The following is a 16,811-nucleotide window of genomic DNA, read 5'->3' on the forward strand; positions in this document are numbered from 1 at the left end:
ATGGAAATGAAGAATCACACTGTGGTGTTGGAATTCATTCTCTTAGGGATCCCCAACACCAAAGGCCATGAGACCATCCTTTTCATCATCTTCTTAACTTTCTACCTCTGCACCCTGCTGGGCAACTTGCTCATTTTATCAGCCATCCTCGCTGACTACCGCCTTCACACCCCCATGTACTTCTTCCTCTTCAATCTCTCTGTAGTGGACCTTGGATTCGCCTCTATCAGCACCCCTAAATTCCTGGTCAGTCTCTGGGCCAATAATAAAACCATCTCGCTGGGCGGGTGCATGTCCCAGGTCTTCTTCTACCACTTCCTAGGTAGCACCGAGTGCCTGCTCTGCACCGTCATGGCCTATGACAGATATGTGGCCATCTGCCACCCGCTGCGCTACCTGGTCATCATGAACTGGAGGGTGTGCATCATCCTGGCTGCCAGCACCTGGATCACCAGCGCCTTCCACGCCACCATTCTCACCAGCCTGACCTTCACGCTGCCCTACTGCAGGGCCAATGTGGTGGACTATTTCTTCTGTGACGTCTTCCCTGTGGCCAAGCTGGCCTGCGCGGACACGTATGTCATCGAGACCGTGACCTTTACCAACACTGGGGTCGTGCCCATGACCTGCTTCTCCCTCATCCTCATGTCCTACGTCCGCATCGTCTACTCCATCCTGAAGATGAACTCAGGCGAAGGGCGACGCAAAGCAGCCTCCACTTGCGCCTCACATCTGACGGTGGTGACGCTGTTCTTTGGGCCCTGCGCCCTGGTCTATATGCAACCACGGCAGAGCAAAGTGCTGGTGACCGCTGTGCAGCTCTTCGGCTATGTAGCCACACCCATGCTAAACCCGGTCATCTACACGCTGAGGAACAAGGAGGTGAAAGGGGCTCTGAGAAAACTGAGTGGGGGTCAGATGACTGCACGTTGATGTGCTGCATCTGCAGAACTAGCATGTGGGTGTGCATTGAAATATGTCTACAAATTCCTCCGCAGGGCTCTTATGTGGCTGGTGTGACAGTCTGTCTCTCTCTTTCCCCATACAGCCTCCCCTATCTATCTGGAGCTCTACAAATCACAAAAGTGCTTCTAAAAGCATCTAGCTGTCTTGGACATGCTTTAAGGCTGACATGTTCAAAGCTGCCTAAGGGATAGGCACACTCAGTCGGCATTAAAATCAATAGGAATTGGAGATCCTAGCTGCCTAAAAATCTCAGCCTTATTGCACAAATCTACAGAATTCAGGGCAGCAACTTCTGCAAATTCAAAAAAAGGAAGAAAATGATTCCCTTCCTCAGCTGGCATGGTCCAATTTCAGCAGCACCTGACCCATTGAGAAGTCTTAGTGCATCCCACCGGGCACCTCATCCTCTTTGTGAATCTAGACCTTAGGCCACATTTTAAAAGATATCTAGGCACCCAGTGGGACTTTTCAAAAACACCTAGCTCCCAGGGACAAGTGGGCTCCTTAATGGCTTTTGAAAACGGGCTTACTTTCCTAAGTCACTTAAGAGGTTTTGTAAACTTCACCCTCTACTCAGACAGAGAAAGAAAGATAAAGAAAAAAGGAAGAAGACATGCTAATAGACGGTTTAACGGAGGTGAGAACTTTACACCCATCACACACTGTATTTTAGGCTTGTGTTACGTATGTATTGTGTCTTCTGCATACATTGTACTTGAATTTTGAGTAACATGCAATGTGTATGAAACCTAAACCTGGGACTAAACTGAGGATTTTTTCCTGTTTCCCAGCCTCAGCTGTTTTATTGGAACTTGTCTCAGTTGCCTGTGCTTGTTCTTGGTGTGCAAATTAAAAATAAACCTGGAAACCAGTGTGTGGAGAGGACTGGACCCATTCATGAGACTGGCAAATAAAAAGTGAATTTTAACAAAACAGCAAAATCACGAAAGGAAAAAAGAGTTGGACTTTGAGGCTAAGATGTCCAAATGGCCCAAGGAAGTTAAAACTCTACGGCAATTAGAAAACTATTTCACTTCAGGCCCCTTTGAAATGTCCAACATAAACCTGAAGTGTGATATTAGAAGTTTGACAAGTGACTTAATCTCTTTGGGCTCAGTCCCCACCTGAGGCATTGTGGTACAAATCATTCTTTTCTCCCACCCATTTCTCCTGTAAGCTCTCTGGGTCAGGGTCTCTCTCTCACTGGTGTGGGTGCAGTGCCCATTACCCTCTAATGGCCTTCTACAAAAGAAAATTAATATTTTTGTGAATTGTCATCAACTCTTATGAAGTGGGTTTTGGCCCATAAATGAAAAAAAATTAAAATAAAAAAAGGCAAGGCACCCGAGACGGATAATGTGAGCCATGCCACTTGTCCTTTTCCCTGCAGGACAGTCCACACTATCACAACATCCCAGCACTAAAAACAGCCCTGACTGAGGGAGGAGCGCCCCTCCTGAGTTGCCTGCACCACTCCCTGCACTGCAGAACCCCTTTGCATGGCCCAGGCTCAGCCTGAATTTTCTCTGCTGTTATTTTGCCATTCCCTAGAGAACCAATTTCCAAAAAGCCACAAGCCCAGAACAGGGCAACTGAGCAAAGAGAACTTGGAATGGAAGAGAGGTGCACAGCTGTGGACATTGACTTTAAAAATGTCTGTAACTTCTGATGGACAATGGGGAAGCTGCATTGATCTCTGGGCCCTGGGACCTGGATGGCTATAGAGGGAAAAGGAGGAGAGCAGGTGGCTATAGTGTTTAGTAACTGAGAACTGTATCAACTCAACACACCTACATTTAAAGAGCCCATAGGAATTATTCGCAAAGCATTACCTTGTGGCTAAGACAAAGGTGTGGGATACAGAAGATCTGGGTTGAAGTACAGGTTCTGTGGAAGATTCCCTATTTGACCTTGAGTAACTCACTGAATTGGTTGGTGCCTCACTTTCCCCATCTGTTAAACAGGGATCATTAAACCCTTGGTCTCTCTCATCCATTAAATGTGTATCTATTTCAGACAGTTACAGTCTCTTACTATGTGCCCGTTCAACACCCAGCAGAAAGGGGCCCACATCTGAGTTCCAGTGTGTAGGTCCTACCATAATACCAGTGATAGGAATCAGAGGCGACCCAGGATGGGGACATGATGGGTCACGTGTGCAGATTTCTGCCAGGGTTTGCATGGAGCAGGCTGCAAGCTGCGGCCGCTGGGAGACGGAGAAGCGAACACGTTGCTGTGGGAGCTGCCAGGAGGGGCAGCTGAGAGCAGAGCCTGTACGTGTCTTTGAACTGTGCCCTCTGCCCACCAACAGCAGGTCCCAGCCGCCTCTGATAAGAGCAGTGAGAAGACAAATAAAAAGAGTAAAATGCAGCTCCGGCCCTGCTGTTCGTGGCAATGACACATGGAACTCAGCTCGTGCCAGCCAAGAGTAACCTCGGAGCTGCTACCCAGCACAGTGATAAGGTCCCGCTGGGCATTCATTAGAACACCTGCATTGTAATTAACCCCAAAGGTGATTGCACGTCATGGTATGTTATGACTGAGTTGGGGATAATTTGCCCACCCGAGGAATAGCAAGAAATGACAGTGACGAAAAATTGCAAAGAGCCTTACTGACACTGCTGTGATATCAAGTTAAACAGTTCAAGGTTATGACAGCGATGTAGCTAACTGCTAAGACCAGGTCTTCCACAGACTCCTTCTGTGACCTCAGACAATTTAATCAGTCTGAGATTTTCAAGAAAGCCAATAGGAGTTAGGAGCCCAATGCCCACTGCACTAGAATGAATTTTGGGAGCTGGTTCCTTTGAAAATCTCACCCTCAAATTCTCTGTGCCTCAGTTCCCCCTTGTAAAAAGGAGCCGGTAACACTTCCTATGTCTGTGACCTCTGAAAGGCAGGAACAGTCTCACACTGTGTCTGAGCAGCACCCAGAATATTGGGGCCATTATTTTCCTGGAGTTGCTAGGGTCCACAATACTGCCAGTCTGTACTGGATAGCAAAAAGTGATGCCAAGTGGCGTATGGGACCTACGCTGCCCATCTGGACAGTGCTGACTTCCACCCCAACAGATAATCACACAGCTGCATTACTACTTCCATATGCACAAAGAGACAGAAGGGGGAAAGGGAAGCTGCAAATACAAAACAAGGAGAAAGCTCTGTTGGGGACAGAGACCACTAGGTGAACACCAGGCCTAGTTTCCTCCTATTTCAAATGCCTGGGTGGAATTCGCTGGCTTGTGTTACGCAGTGGGAGAGACTAGATGATAATTAACATCCCATGTTTCCTCATCATTTATGGGTTAGATTCTCAGCTGGTGTAAATCTACATAGCTCTTTTGATTCCAATGGAGTTAGTCCTGATTTACACCAGCAGGTGAGCAAGAGAGGGGAATCAGCCCCATTGAACCCAATGAAGTTACTCAGGATTCAGATCATGGCGAGTGAGAGGAGAATCTGCAGTCTGGTGGAGCTGAGGATCCAGACCTTTCAGTTTAATAGTGCTACCCTTATTTATGCCAGCTGAGAAGCTGGTCCTTGGGGTCTGTGAGTGTCCGCTAAAATGATGCAAAATCTCAGTCAATTGGTGACTCTACTGAGGTCTCAGACCAGGAGCCTGGAGGGGATTGAGAGACCAGGTCCCAAAGGGACTTGGGTGATTTAAAGACCATACAGAGCATAAAGGCTGAGGGAAGCTGTGAAAAAGCTCTGGGGCTCTGCAGCAGCCTGTGGCGATATGTTGTGGACATCCCTGGCTAGCTTCAACAATGATTAGGTCTGCAGGCTGGATAACAAAAGGCGACACTGGGCACCTCTCCTCTGTGATGTGCTGTTTTGGTTAAGAAATCTGGACGCTTCTACACAGGAGTCACGGCCAGGGGGAAGAGGAAAATTGCATTCAGCTGGATCGTCCTCTCCCAATGCAGACAGTGTAAGACAACTGGTTTGGTTAAGATTTTCTTTCTGTCCATCAGTCTCTTCCTATCTTGAAATCTGTCAGACTCTGCCTTGCTCGAGGACGATGTCACCCAAATATTTTCTTTAGAGAAAAATCCATCCATCCATCCATCCATCCATATGTCCCTGCTTCTCTCTGCAGTACCTGTCTGCCTGTCTCTGTTGTGGATGAGTATCATTTATCTCCCTCTCTCCATTAATCTCTGTGTGACTAGGTACACATTATAGCTAAGGTTGGTGTAAGTTATGTTGTTCAGGGGGCTGAATAAGCCAATGTAAGTTACACTGACCTAAGCGCTGGTGTGGAGAACTCTGTGTTGATGGGAGAGCTTCTCTCTCCTGCTGCTCGCGGGGGCTGTAGTATTTAAGTTGATGGTTGAGCTCTCTCCCATCGTCTTAGCCTGTCTGTACTAGCAGTGCTACAGTGACAGTGCTATAAGGTCTGTAGTGTAGCCAGCATGTGATAACCCCAACACGGCAGCTTCTCCCTCTCAGCAGCACCTCTCATGCATGGGGAAAACTCCCTGACAAAATGCAAATAGACACTTCATTTTTGTCCTTCAAATCTGACCTTAAAAATCTCCTGTTGTGATATTCACAGAATGCAGCCTGCTGATCATGGCTGAGCAGATGACAAGCTGTCGCTATTCCACTTTTTCCTTCCTTTCCCTTTTTCTCTCACCCCCATAAAACCTCCAAACAATTCATATCATTAACAAAGCTGGGATAATTCTTCATCAAATTCATTTGTTCGTATGTTGCATCTGCACCCTCTCCTTTAACACAAACACAGAGCAACACCTACACTGATAAAAAAGAATTCCTACCAAAACAAAGTACTCCACTGCCCACACAATAATCCCTCTGCAGAGAGGATGAGAGAAAGAACAAACCACATATGACATTACCTAATCCACAAGTGGAAGGCTCTAAGATGCTGTGGTGATAAAGATGGGGTAAGAGTCTGTATAGAATAGAGTTGAAGAAATTAGAACAGGATAGGAGAGAAGAGATGAAACTGGAATAGAGTCGAATAGAATAGGACATCCCTTTCGTCTGTTCGTCTTTGGATGGTAAGATTTTTCAAGGCAGAGATTTTCTTTCTGTGTTCTGCACTGCACACTGAGGACCTGATGCCAACAGGGATGAGAATGATGTAAATATAAGCCACTCTGAATGAAAGGGAGTAATGGGGTGACATGCAGAAAAGAGGCAGCAGTGGAAAGAAGGGTGAGCATTGCAGCAATAGGATGATATATCCTTTTGTTTATGTAACTCATTGGCATTATTTCTCTTCCCTATCCCAGGAAAGATTCCCACATGGGGTTGGTCAACCACACTTTGGTGACTCATTTCATTCTCTTAGGAATCCCCAACACTGACGGCCTCCAGACCATCCTCTTCGTCGTCTTCTTAGCTTACTACCTCTGCACCCTGCTGGGCAACCTGCTCATTTTTTCAGCCATCCTCGGTGACTCCCGCCTGCACACCCCCATGTACTTCTTCCTCTGCAATCTCTCTGTGCTGGACATTGGATTCGCCTCCATCAGCACCCCCAAGCTGCTGGCCAACCTCTGGGGTCAGAGCAGGGTCATATCGCTGAGAGGGTGCATGTCCCAGGTCTTCTTCTACCACTTACTAGGCAGCACCGAGTGCCTGCTCTACACCGTCATGGCCTATGACAGGTACGTGGCCATCTGCCACCCGCTGCGCTACCTGGTCATCATGAACTGGAGGGTGTGCGCCATCCTGGGTGCTGGCACCTGGATCACCAGCGCCTTCCACGCCACCATTCTCACCAGCCTGACCTTCACCCTGCCCTACTGCGGGCCCAATGTGGTGGGCTATTACTTCTGTGACATCTTCCCTGTGGTGAAGCTGGCCTGCGCAGACACGTACATCATCGAGACCGTGACCTTTACCAACACTGGGGTAGTGGCCATGACCTGCTTCTTCCTCATCCTTGTATCCTATGTCTGCATCGTCTACTCCATCCTGAAGATTAATTCAGCCGAAGGGCGACGCAAAGCAGCCTCCACTTGCTCCTCACATCTGACGATGGTGACGTTGTTCTTTGGGCCCTGCGTCCTGATCTACACGCAGCCACAGCTGAGCAAAGTGGTGTTGACCTCTGTGCAGATCTTCGGCTATGTAGCCACACCCATGTTGAACCCGGTCATCTACACGCTGAGGAACAAGGAGGTGAAAGGGGCTCTGAGGAAACTGAGAAGGGGTCAAACGACTGCACGTTGATGTGCTGTATCTGCAGAGCTAGCTTGTGGGTGTGCAGTGAAATATGTCTATGAATTCATCATCATTCAGTCTTTCTCCTTTCTAGTACAGCCTCACCTATCTATCTGGAGCGCTACAAATCATAGAAGTGCTCCTAAAAGCATCTAGCTGTCTTGGACATGGTTTAAGGATGACATGTTCAAAGCTGCCTAAGGGATAGGCACACTCAGTCTACGTTAAAATTAATAAGAATTGGAGGTTCAAATCTGGTAGCTGACTTTGAAAATCTCAGCCTCATTGCAGAAATCTATAGGAGCCAGGGCAGCAACTTCTGCAAACTCAAGAAAAGGAAGAAAATAATTCTATTCATCATCTGACACAAGCCACATGTCAGCAGGAAGCTGTGCTGGAGAGCTGCCTAATGTTCCTGGGAGAACAGCTGGGTTTTCAGCATGTTCTGAATATCAATGGATTTATTGTAAAAAATTTCAAAACTACCTAAGTGATTTAGGAACCTAAATCCCATTTTCATAGAAATGTAGAAGAACAAGGTTGCAAGGGACCTCAAGAGATCGTCTAGTCCAGCCCCCTGATCAGAGCAGAACCCAACCCCAACCCCACTGGAAGTGATGGAGGCATTTAGGAGTCTAAGGTACGTCTTCACTGACAGCAGCAAATTTGCCGCCGTCAGATCGATGTATCCGGGTTGATTGAGCGGTCAGTGAGGACACACTCAATCGATGCGGAAGTCGACTTGTGAAAATGACCCCTTCAAGTGCTGCAGCGCAGTGATGACGTCACACACAACAACACTTAAGAAGTTGATGGGCGTTATGCAATCTACTCTGCGTAGCTTGCGTAACTCCCGTCGACTGCTGCTGAATTTTAACGTAGGTATAGACCAGGCTTAAATCTCACTGAAAGGCCGTGGCATTGAGGGTTCTGAGGACCAGATTTCAAAGGCATTTAATCACCTAATAGGGTTTTCAAGAACACCTTGAGTGAGTCAGCCACCAGCCTCCCATTTACTTTCAATGGGTGTTGAGCACCTGAGCTATTTAAAAGCCTTAGTAAATTCCACGAGGCACATAAACCCCTTTGTAAATCTAGACGTTAGGCCAGAGGATATTTAGACACCTGGCAGGATTTTCAGAAGCATGCAGGCAGCTAGCAACCACTGAAATCAAGCAGAGTTAGATGTCTGGGGCCAGATTTTTAAAAGGGGGACAGACAGCCATTTCCTGCAATGTTCTGGATAAACCTTACTGCATGCGCTTTAATACCTTGGAGGTGCATTGTATTAAAATGCAGCTGTGTGTGTGTTATTGTGAAGAGAAGAGACCCCGTTGTGGGGTTTGAGGGACTGATCACCTGACAGAGCCCACAGTGGAGCTGGGGTGATCTCTGCTAAGCTTATTAGCCTGCGTGTAGGTTATTTTATTGTTTTAATAGGTTTTCTCCGTGGTGTTTCACCGTAAGAATGAGCCAGGCTTGCTTAGACAGAACTGCGTGGTAAGTTGTACCTGAGGTAATTACACAGGGCACCACTTCTGAGGGGAGAAGCAAGGCAGGGCTGCCTCGGCAGAGAATCTTTTGAGGTAAACACACAGTGAGGAGAACTGTTCAGCCGGCTGTAGTGGCCAGGGAGTCGCGGTTACCGGTCTCCCCAGGCGGTACCTGGCTGTGGCTCCCTGCTGCCGGCTGGCCACGGCTCCTCTCCCGCGCGGCTCCGCTGGCTGCAGACACGCCTCGTCTCCCAGCCCGGGGCAGGTTCCTCCTCCAACTGCCACAACCTTCCGGCAGCTTCCTCCTCCTTGGCTCCGCCCCCTTGCGGGAAGGCAGGGTTTAAGTGCACCCACACTAGCCCTTCATTGGGTCCAGGGGTCCCTGACTGCCCTGCAGTGCTCGCTCTTGGCCTTCCTGGGCTCACACCCCGGCCCTGCAACACCCTTTTGTGGCCCTCTGGCCTGACTTTACCACACTGGGAAGACCCCAGTCAGCAGAGAGAGAGAGATGTGGGTTTCCACCCGAGAAAGGCAAAGGCCAGGGAGCTGACAGCCTGAGAGCGTTGGCCCTTGCTGGACCATTAAGGGAAAATGCAGGTGCAGTTGCCCTGAACCGTAACAAAACTCTGGGACTAAACAGCAGGATCCATTTGAAAATCCCACTTTGTGCCTATCTGCACCTTTGAAAATCTGGCCGTTGGGAGCCTGTGTCCCACTGAATGTCAGTGAGAACTGGGCTCCTTAATGGCTTTTGAAAATGAAACTTACTCTCCTAAGGCACTTAGGGGGTTTTGTAAATTTTACCCACTGCTCAGACACAGAGAGAGAAAGAAAAAAAAGAAGTTTGTAGAAGGTTTAATGGATGTGAGAACTCTACACTCATTACACGCAGTATTTTGGGCTTTTGCTCCATATATATTGTGTCTTCTGCATCCGTTGCACTAGAATTTTCACTAACATGCAGTGTGTATGAAACCTAAACCTGGGACTCAAATGAGGATTTTTTCCTGTTTCCCAGCCTCAGCTGTTTTATTGGAACTTGTCTCTAAGTTGCCTTTTTCTTGGTGTGCAAATTAAAAATAAACCTGGAAACCAGTGTGTGGAGAGGACTGGACCCATTTATGAGACTGGTAAATAAAAAGTGAAATTTAACAAAAGAACAAGAACATGAAAGGAAAAAGAGTTGGACTTTGAGGCTGTGATTTCCAAAGGTCCAAGGAAGTTAAATGTCTGCAGCAATTAGAAAACTAGTTCACTTCACGTCCCTTTGAAATTTCCAACAAACTGTAAGTGTGATATTAGAAGTTAGACAAATGACAATCTCTGTGGGGCTCAGTTCCCCACCTAAGGCACTGTGGTACAAATCACTCTTTTCTCCCACCCATTTCTCCTGTAAACTCTCCGGGGCAGGGTCTGTCTCTCACCGGTGTGGGTGCAGTGCCCATTGCCCTCTAATGGCCTTCTACAAAGAAAAATAATATTTTTGTGAATTGTCATCAACTCTTATGAAGTGGGTTTTGGCCCATAAATGAAAAAAAAAAATTAAAATAAAAAAGGCAAGGCACCCGAGGCAGATAATGTGAGCCATGCCACTTGTCCTTTTCCCTGCAGGACAGTCCACACTATTACAACATCCCGGCATTAAAAACAGCCATGACTGAGGGAGGAGCTCCCCCTCCTGAGTTGCCTGCACCACTCCCTGCACTGCAGCTCACCTTTGCACAGCCCAGGCTCAGCCTGAATTATCTCTGTTTCTTTGCCATTGTACAGGAAACCTAAGGCACTTAGGGGGGTTTGTAAATTTTACACTGGACTACGACAGAGATAGAAAGAGAAACAAAAAAGGAAGAAAAAATGCTGATAGGAGATTTAATGGATGTGAGAACTTTACACTCATCACACGCACTGTGTTTTGGGCTTGTGCTCCGTATGTACCCAGTATCATGCAGTGTGTATGAAACCTAAACCTGAGAATAAACTGAGGATTTTCTCCTGTTTCCCACCCTCAGCTGTTTTAAAGAGAAGTTGGAGCTCTTGGTGTGCAAATTAAAAATAATTTGAGAGAGTGCACAGCTGTGGACATTGACTCTAAAAGCGGCTGTAACTTCTGATGGACAATGGGAAAGCTCCATTGACCACAAGGGCCTGGCATTGGATGGCTGCAGAGGGAAAAGGAGGGAGAGCAGGTGACTACAGTGTTTAGTAACTGAGAACTGTATCAGCTCAACACACCTACATTTAAAGAACCCATAGGAATTATTTGCAAAGCATTATCTTGTGGCTAAGAAAAAGGAGTGGGACACAGGAGATCTGGGTTGAAGTACCTAGAATCATAGCATATTAGAGTTGGAAGGGAGCTCAGGAGGTATCTAGTCCAAACCCCTGTTCAAAGCAGGACTAACCAAAGCCAAATCATCCCAAACAGGGCTTTCTCAAGTTGCAGCTTAAAAACCTCTAAGGATGGAGAATCCACCCCCTTACCCATTCCAGTGCTTCACTACCCTCCTATTGAAAACTTTTCCCTAAAATCCAACCTAGACCTCCCCCCCTACCACTTGTGACCATTGCTCCTTGTTCTGCCATCAGCTGCCATTGAGAACAGCCTAGTTCCATCCTCCCTGTAACCCTCTTTCAGGTAGTTAAAAGCGACTGTCAATACCCCCCTCACTCTTCTCTTCTGCAGACTAAACAAGCCTAGTTCTCTCAGCCTCACCTCAAAAATCATGTGCTCCCGTCCCCTAATCACTTTTGTTGCCTCCACTGGACTCTCTCCTCCTTGGCCACGTCCTATTTGTAGTGGGGGCGTTCTGTGGAAGATTTCGTATTTGACCTTGAGTAACTCACTGAATTGCTTTGTGCCTCAGTTTCCTCATCTTTTAAACAGGGATCATTAAACCCTTTGTCTCTCTCATCCATTAAATGTGTATCCATTTCAGACAGTGACAGTCTCTTACTATGTGTCCGTGCAACACCCAGCAGAAAGGGACCCACATCTGAGTTCTAATCTGTAGGTCCTACCATAATACCAATGATAAGAATCAGAGGCGACCCAGGCTGGGGGCACGAGGGGGCAGGTGACTGTGCAAATTTCTGCCAGGGTTTGCTGTCCAGTCCTGGAGCAGGCTGCAAGCTGCGGCCATGGGGAGACGAAGAAGCACAACTTTTCTGTGGGAGCTGCATGGAGAGGCAGCTCAGAGCACAGCCTGTGCGTGACTTTCAACTGGGCCCTCTGCCCACTAACAGCAGGTCCCAGCCGCCTCTGATAAGAACAGGGAGAATACAAATAAAAAGAGTAAAATGCAGCTCCGACCCTGCTGTTCCTGGCAATGACACATGGAACTCAGCTGGTGCCAGCCAAGAGTAACTTCGGAGCTGCTACCCAGCACAGTGATAAGGGCCCCCCTGGGTATTCATTAGAATAACAAGTTTTAATTAACCCCAAAGGTGATTGCACGTCATGGTATGTTATGACTGTGTTGGGGATAATCTAACTACAGAGACTAATTATAACTTCTGCCTTCTGCCACATCATTCCGGCTCCCAAATAAGATGCCCACCAGAGGAATAGCAAGAAATGACTGTGATGAAAAGAATTGCAAAGGTCCTTACTGACACTGCTGTGCTATGGCAGCAGCAAACGGATCCATGAGCTCAGTGCTGACAAACCCCTAACACAGCCCTACTTTCCTGGCTCTGTCACACCCTCTGTGTGTGGTCTATGGACTGGTTTAGGTTACAGGCTATGCCAGCGATGTAGCTAACCACTGCTAAGCCTCTAGCATAGACACACAATAGAGATGCAAGATGACCCTTACCAGGGTAGTGAAGGAGGAGGTTTGTTAAGTTAAATCAACCTTAAACCTCTAACGTTCCTGGTTGTGCAAAGGGATGGGTAAGAGAACATGCCCGAGACCTAGAAACACACAGAGTGATGTCCATCCCAGTGAAAGGAGAAGGGATGGTGTTGGGGGTAATGCTCAGACTGGAATCCAGAACATCTGGGTCAGATTCCCGGCTCTTCCACGGACTCCTTCTGTGACTTCAGACAATTCACTCAGTCTGAGATTTTCAAGAAAGCCAATAGGAGTTAGGAGCCCAATGCCCACTGCACTAGAATGAGTTTTGGGAGTCTGGCTCCAATGAAAATCTCACCCTCAAATTCTCTGTGCTTCAGTTCTCCCATTTAAAATGGGGCCAGTAACACTTCCTGTGTTTGTGAACTGTTAAAGGCAGGGACTGTCTCATGCTGTGTCTGAGCAGCACCCAGAACATTGGGGCCATGATCTTCCTGGAGTTGCTAGGGACCCCTATACTGCCAGTCTGTATTGAATTACAAAAAGTGATGCCAATGGCGCACGGGACCTACGCTGTCCATCTGCACAGCGCTGACTTTCACCCTGACAGATAATCACACAACTGCATGACTACATCCATGTGCACAAAGAGACAGAAGGGGGCAAGGGAAGCGGCTAATACAAACCAAGGAGAAAGCTCTGTTGGTGACAGAGACCACTAGGTGAACACTAGGCCCAGTTTTCTTCTATTTCACACTCCTGGGTGGAATTCGCTGGCTTGTGTTATACGGCAGGAGAGACTAGATGATAATTAACATCCCATGTCCCATCACCATTTATGGGTCATATTCTCAGCTGGTGTAAATCTACATAGCTCCTTTGATTCCAGTGGAGTTAGTTTTGATTTACACCAGCAGGTGAGTGAGAGAGGGGAATCAGCCCCATTGAACCCAATTGAGTTACTCAGGATTCAGATCATGGCGAGTGAGTGGGGAATCTGCAGTCTGGTGGAGCTGAGGATCCAGACCTTTCAGTTTAATAGTGCTACACTTATTTATGCCAGCTGAGATTCTTGTCCTGGGGGTCTACGAGTGTCCTCTAAAATGATGCAAAATCTCAGTTAATTGGTGACTCTGCTGAGGTCTCAGACCAGGAGCCTTGAGGGGATTCAGAGAGTGGGTCCCAAAGGGATCTTGGGTGATTTAAAGACCATGGACAGCCTGAAGGCTGTGGGAAGCTGTAATAAAGCTCTGGGGCTCTGCAGCAGCCTGTGGCGATATATTGTGGACATCCCTGGCTAGCTTCGACAATGATTAGGCCTGCAGTCTGGATAACAAAAGTGCAGACCGGGCACCTCTCCTGTGTGATCTGATGTTTTGGTTAAGAAATCTGGATGCTTCTACACAGGAGTCATGGCCAGGGGGAAGAGGAAAAATTGCATTCAGCTGGATCATCCACTCCCAATGCAGCTAGTGTAAGACAACTGGTTTGGTAAAGATTTTCTCTATGTGCCTCAGTCTCTTCCTGTCTTGAAATCTGTCAGTCTCCTCCTCACTCGAGGACGATGTCACCCAAATATTTTCTTTAGAGAATAATCCATCCATCCATCTTTCCATCCTTCTCTCTGCAGTACCTGTCTGCCTGTCTCTCTGTTGTGCATGTGTATCATTTATCTCCCTCTCTCCATTAATCTCTGTGTGGCTATGTACACACCACAGCTTAGGTTTGTGTAAGTTACGTTGTTCAGAGGGCTGAATAAGCCAGCGTAAGTTACACCGACCTAAGCACTGGTGTGGACAACTCTGTGCTGGCAGGAGAGCTTCTCCCACTGACATTGCTACTGCTGCTCTAGGGGGCTGGAGTATTTAAATTGATGGTAGAGCTCTGTCACATCGGCTTAGCGTGTCTATACTAGCAGCGCTACAGCAACGCTGCTGTAAGCTCTGTAGTGTAGCCAGGATGTGATAACCCCAACACGGCAACTTCTCCTTTTCAACAGCACCTCTCATGCATGGGGAAAGCTCCCTGACAAAATGCAAACAGACACTTCATTTTTGTCCTTTAAATCTGACCTTAAAAATCCCGTGTTTTCATATTTACAGAACGCAGGCTGCAGATCATGGCTGAGCAGATGACAAGCTGTTGCTATTCCTCTTCCTTCCTTTTCCCTTTTTCCCTTAACCCCCATAAAACTCCAAACAATTCATATCATTAACAAAGCTGGGGCAATTCTTCACCAGATTCATTTGTTCGTATGTTGCATCCTCATCCTCTCCTTTAACACAAACACAGAGCAGCACCTACATTGATAAAAATGAATCCCTACCAAAACAAACTACTCCACTGCACACACAATAATCCCTCTGCAGAGAGGATGAGAGAAAGAACAAACCACATATGACAAACGTTGGTCACATCCCCTCATCCACCAATGGAAGGCTCTAAGATGCTGTGGTGATAAAGATGGGGTAAGAGCCTTTATAGAATAGATTTGAAGAAATTAGAACAGGATAGGAGAGAAGAGATGAAACTGGAATAGAGTAGAATAGAATAGGACATCCCCTTTGTCTGTTCGTCTTTGGATGGTAAGATCTTCAAGGTAGAGATTTCCTCTTTCTGCGTTCTGCACTGCACAGTGAGGACCTGACTCCAACCTGCTCATCTTATTAGCCATCCTCGCTGACTCCCACCTGGCTCACCCCCATGTATTCCTTCCTAGTATGATCTATAAGAACTGCATAGAATAGAAAATGGTTGAATGGAAAAGAAAAAAGGAAAATTAAATTGAGTAGCATCAAGTAGAATTGATGAAATATTAGAGTCCTGATTCTCCACACACTATCACAAAACTTATGATGGTTAGAAAGGTTTACCCTTTTAGAATTAGTCTGTGGTGTTATAAGGAATAAACAAATCATGATTTATTGAGATTGCTAATCTGGCTGCATTATCTCTGTGCCTCCAGGAATGAACCCGTCTCACATGGAAATGGAGAATCGCACTGCGGTGTTGGAATTCATTCTCTTAGGGATACCCAACACCAAAGGCCATGAGACCCTCCTTTTCATTGGCTTCTTAGCTTTCTACCTCTGCACCCTGCTGGGCAACTTGCTCATTTTATCAGCCATCCTCGCTGACTCCCACCTGCACACCCCCATGTACTTTTTCCTCTGCAATCTCTCCGTGGTGGACCTCGGATTCGCCTCCATTGCCACCCCTAAATTCCTGGTCAGTCTCTGGGCCAAGAGTAGAACCATCTCGCTGGGAGGGTGCATGTCTCAGGTCTTCTTCTACCACTTCCTAGGCTGCACCGAAGGCCTGCTCTACACCGTCATGGCCTATGACAGGTACGTGGCCATCTGTCACCCGCTGCGCTACCTGGTCATCATGAACTGGAGGGTGTGCGCCATCCTGGCTGCGGGTACCTGGATCAGCAGCTCCTTCCACGCCACCATTCTCACAAGCCTGGCCTTCACGCTGCCCTACTGCAGGTCCAATGTGGTGGACTATTACTTCTGTGACCTCTTCCCTGTACTGAAGCTGGCCTGCGCAGACACGTACATCTTCGAGACCGTGATCTTTATCAACACTGGGGTGATGGCCATGTCCTGGTTCTTCCTCATCCTAGTATCCTACCTTCGCATCATGTACTCCATCCTGAAAATGAACTCAGCTGAAGGAAGACGCAAAGCAGCCTCCACTTGCGCCTCACATCTGATGGTGGTGATGCTGTTCTTTGGGCTCTGTGTCCTGGTCTACATGCAGCCACGGCAGAGCAAAGTGCTGGCGACCGCTGTTCAGATCTTTGGTTATGTAGCCACCCCCATGCTGAACCCGGTCATCTACACGCTGAGGAACAAGGAGGTGAAAGGCGCTCTGAGAAAACTGAGACAGGGTCATAGAATCATAGAGTTGGAAGGGACCTCAGGAGGTATCTAGTCCAACCCTCTGCTTAAAGCAGGACTAACCTCAGTTAAATAATCCCAGCCAGGGTTTTGTCCAGCCACAGCTTAAAAACCTCTAAAGATGGAGATTCCACCACCTCCCCAGGTAACCCATTCCAGTGCTTCACCACCCTCCTAGTGAATAACTTTTTCCTAATGTCCAACCTAGACCTCCCCCGATGCAATGACTGCACGTTGATGTGCTGCATCTGCAGAAGCAGCATGTGAGTTTGCACTGAAATACGTCTACAAATTCCTCCGCATGGCTCTTCATTGGCTTATGTGAGAGTCTGTCTCTCTCCTTCCCCATAGAGCCCTACCCATCTGTCTGGAGCGCTACAAATCATAGAAGTGCTCCTAAAAACATCTAGCTGTCTTGGACATGCTTTAAGGCTGACATGTTCAAAGCT

General features: G+C 47.5%; 3 protein-coding genes across 3 annotated transcripts; all 3 read left to right on the plus strand.

Annotated features, from left to right (window-relative positions):
* On the plus strand, nt 1-933 carry LOC137159918 (olfactory receptor 10D3-like). Its single transcript, XM_067558390.1, has one exon. It carries the CDS (start codon nt 1-3, stop codon nt 931-933), a length of 933 nt encoding a protein of 310 aa, XP_067414491.1.
* A 5,313-nt stretch (nt 934-6,246) lies between these two features.
* LOC137159919 (putative olfactory receptor 10D4) lies at nt 6,247-7,179 on the plus strand. The gene has a single exon (XM_067558391.1). It carries the CDS (start codon nt 6,247-6,249, stop codon nt 7,177-7,179), a length of 933 nt encoding a protein of 310 aa, XP_067414492.1.
* Nucleotides 7,180-15,445: 8,266 nt separating this feature from the next.
* LOC137159920 (putative olfactory receptor 10D4) lies at nt 15,446-16,357 on the plus strand (the record flags this gene model as incomplete). Its single annotated transcript, XM_067558392.1, has 1 exon — nt 15,446-16,357. A coding segment is annotated over exon 1 (912 nt), but the record flags the coding sequence as incomplete, so codon positions are not given.
* Between the last annotated feature and the right edge of the window lie 454 nt (nt 16,358-16,811).

This window comes from Emydura macquarii, unplaced genomic scaffold, assembly GCF_026122565.2.
Source record: "Emydura macquarii macquarii isolate MOO-44397 ecotype Brisbane River unplaced genomic scaffold, CSIRO-AGI_Emac_v2 contig_2013, whole genome shotgun sequence".
Lineage (NCBI taxonomy): Eukaryota > Metazoa > Chordata > Testudines > Chelidae > Emydura > Emydura macquarii.

What these genes read in the sequence shown, in the direction of transcription:
- LOC137159918 (XM_067558390.1), top strand. Translation starts at nt 1, where the DNA reads ATGGAAATGAAGAATCACACTGTGGTGTTGGAATTCATTCTCTTAGGG.
- LOC137159919 (XM_067558391.1), top strand. Translation starts at nt 6,247, where the DNA reads ATGGGGTTGGTCAACCACACTTTGGTGACTCATTTCATTCTCTTAGGA.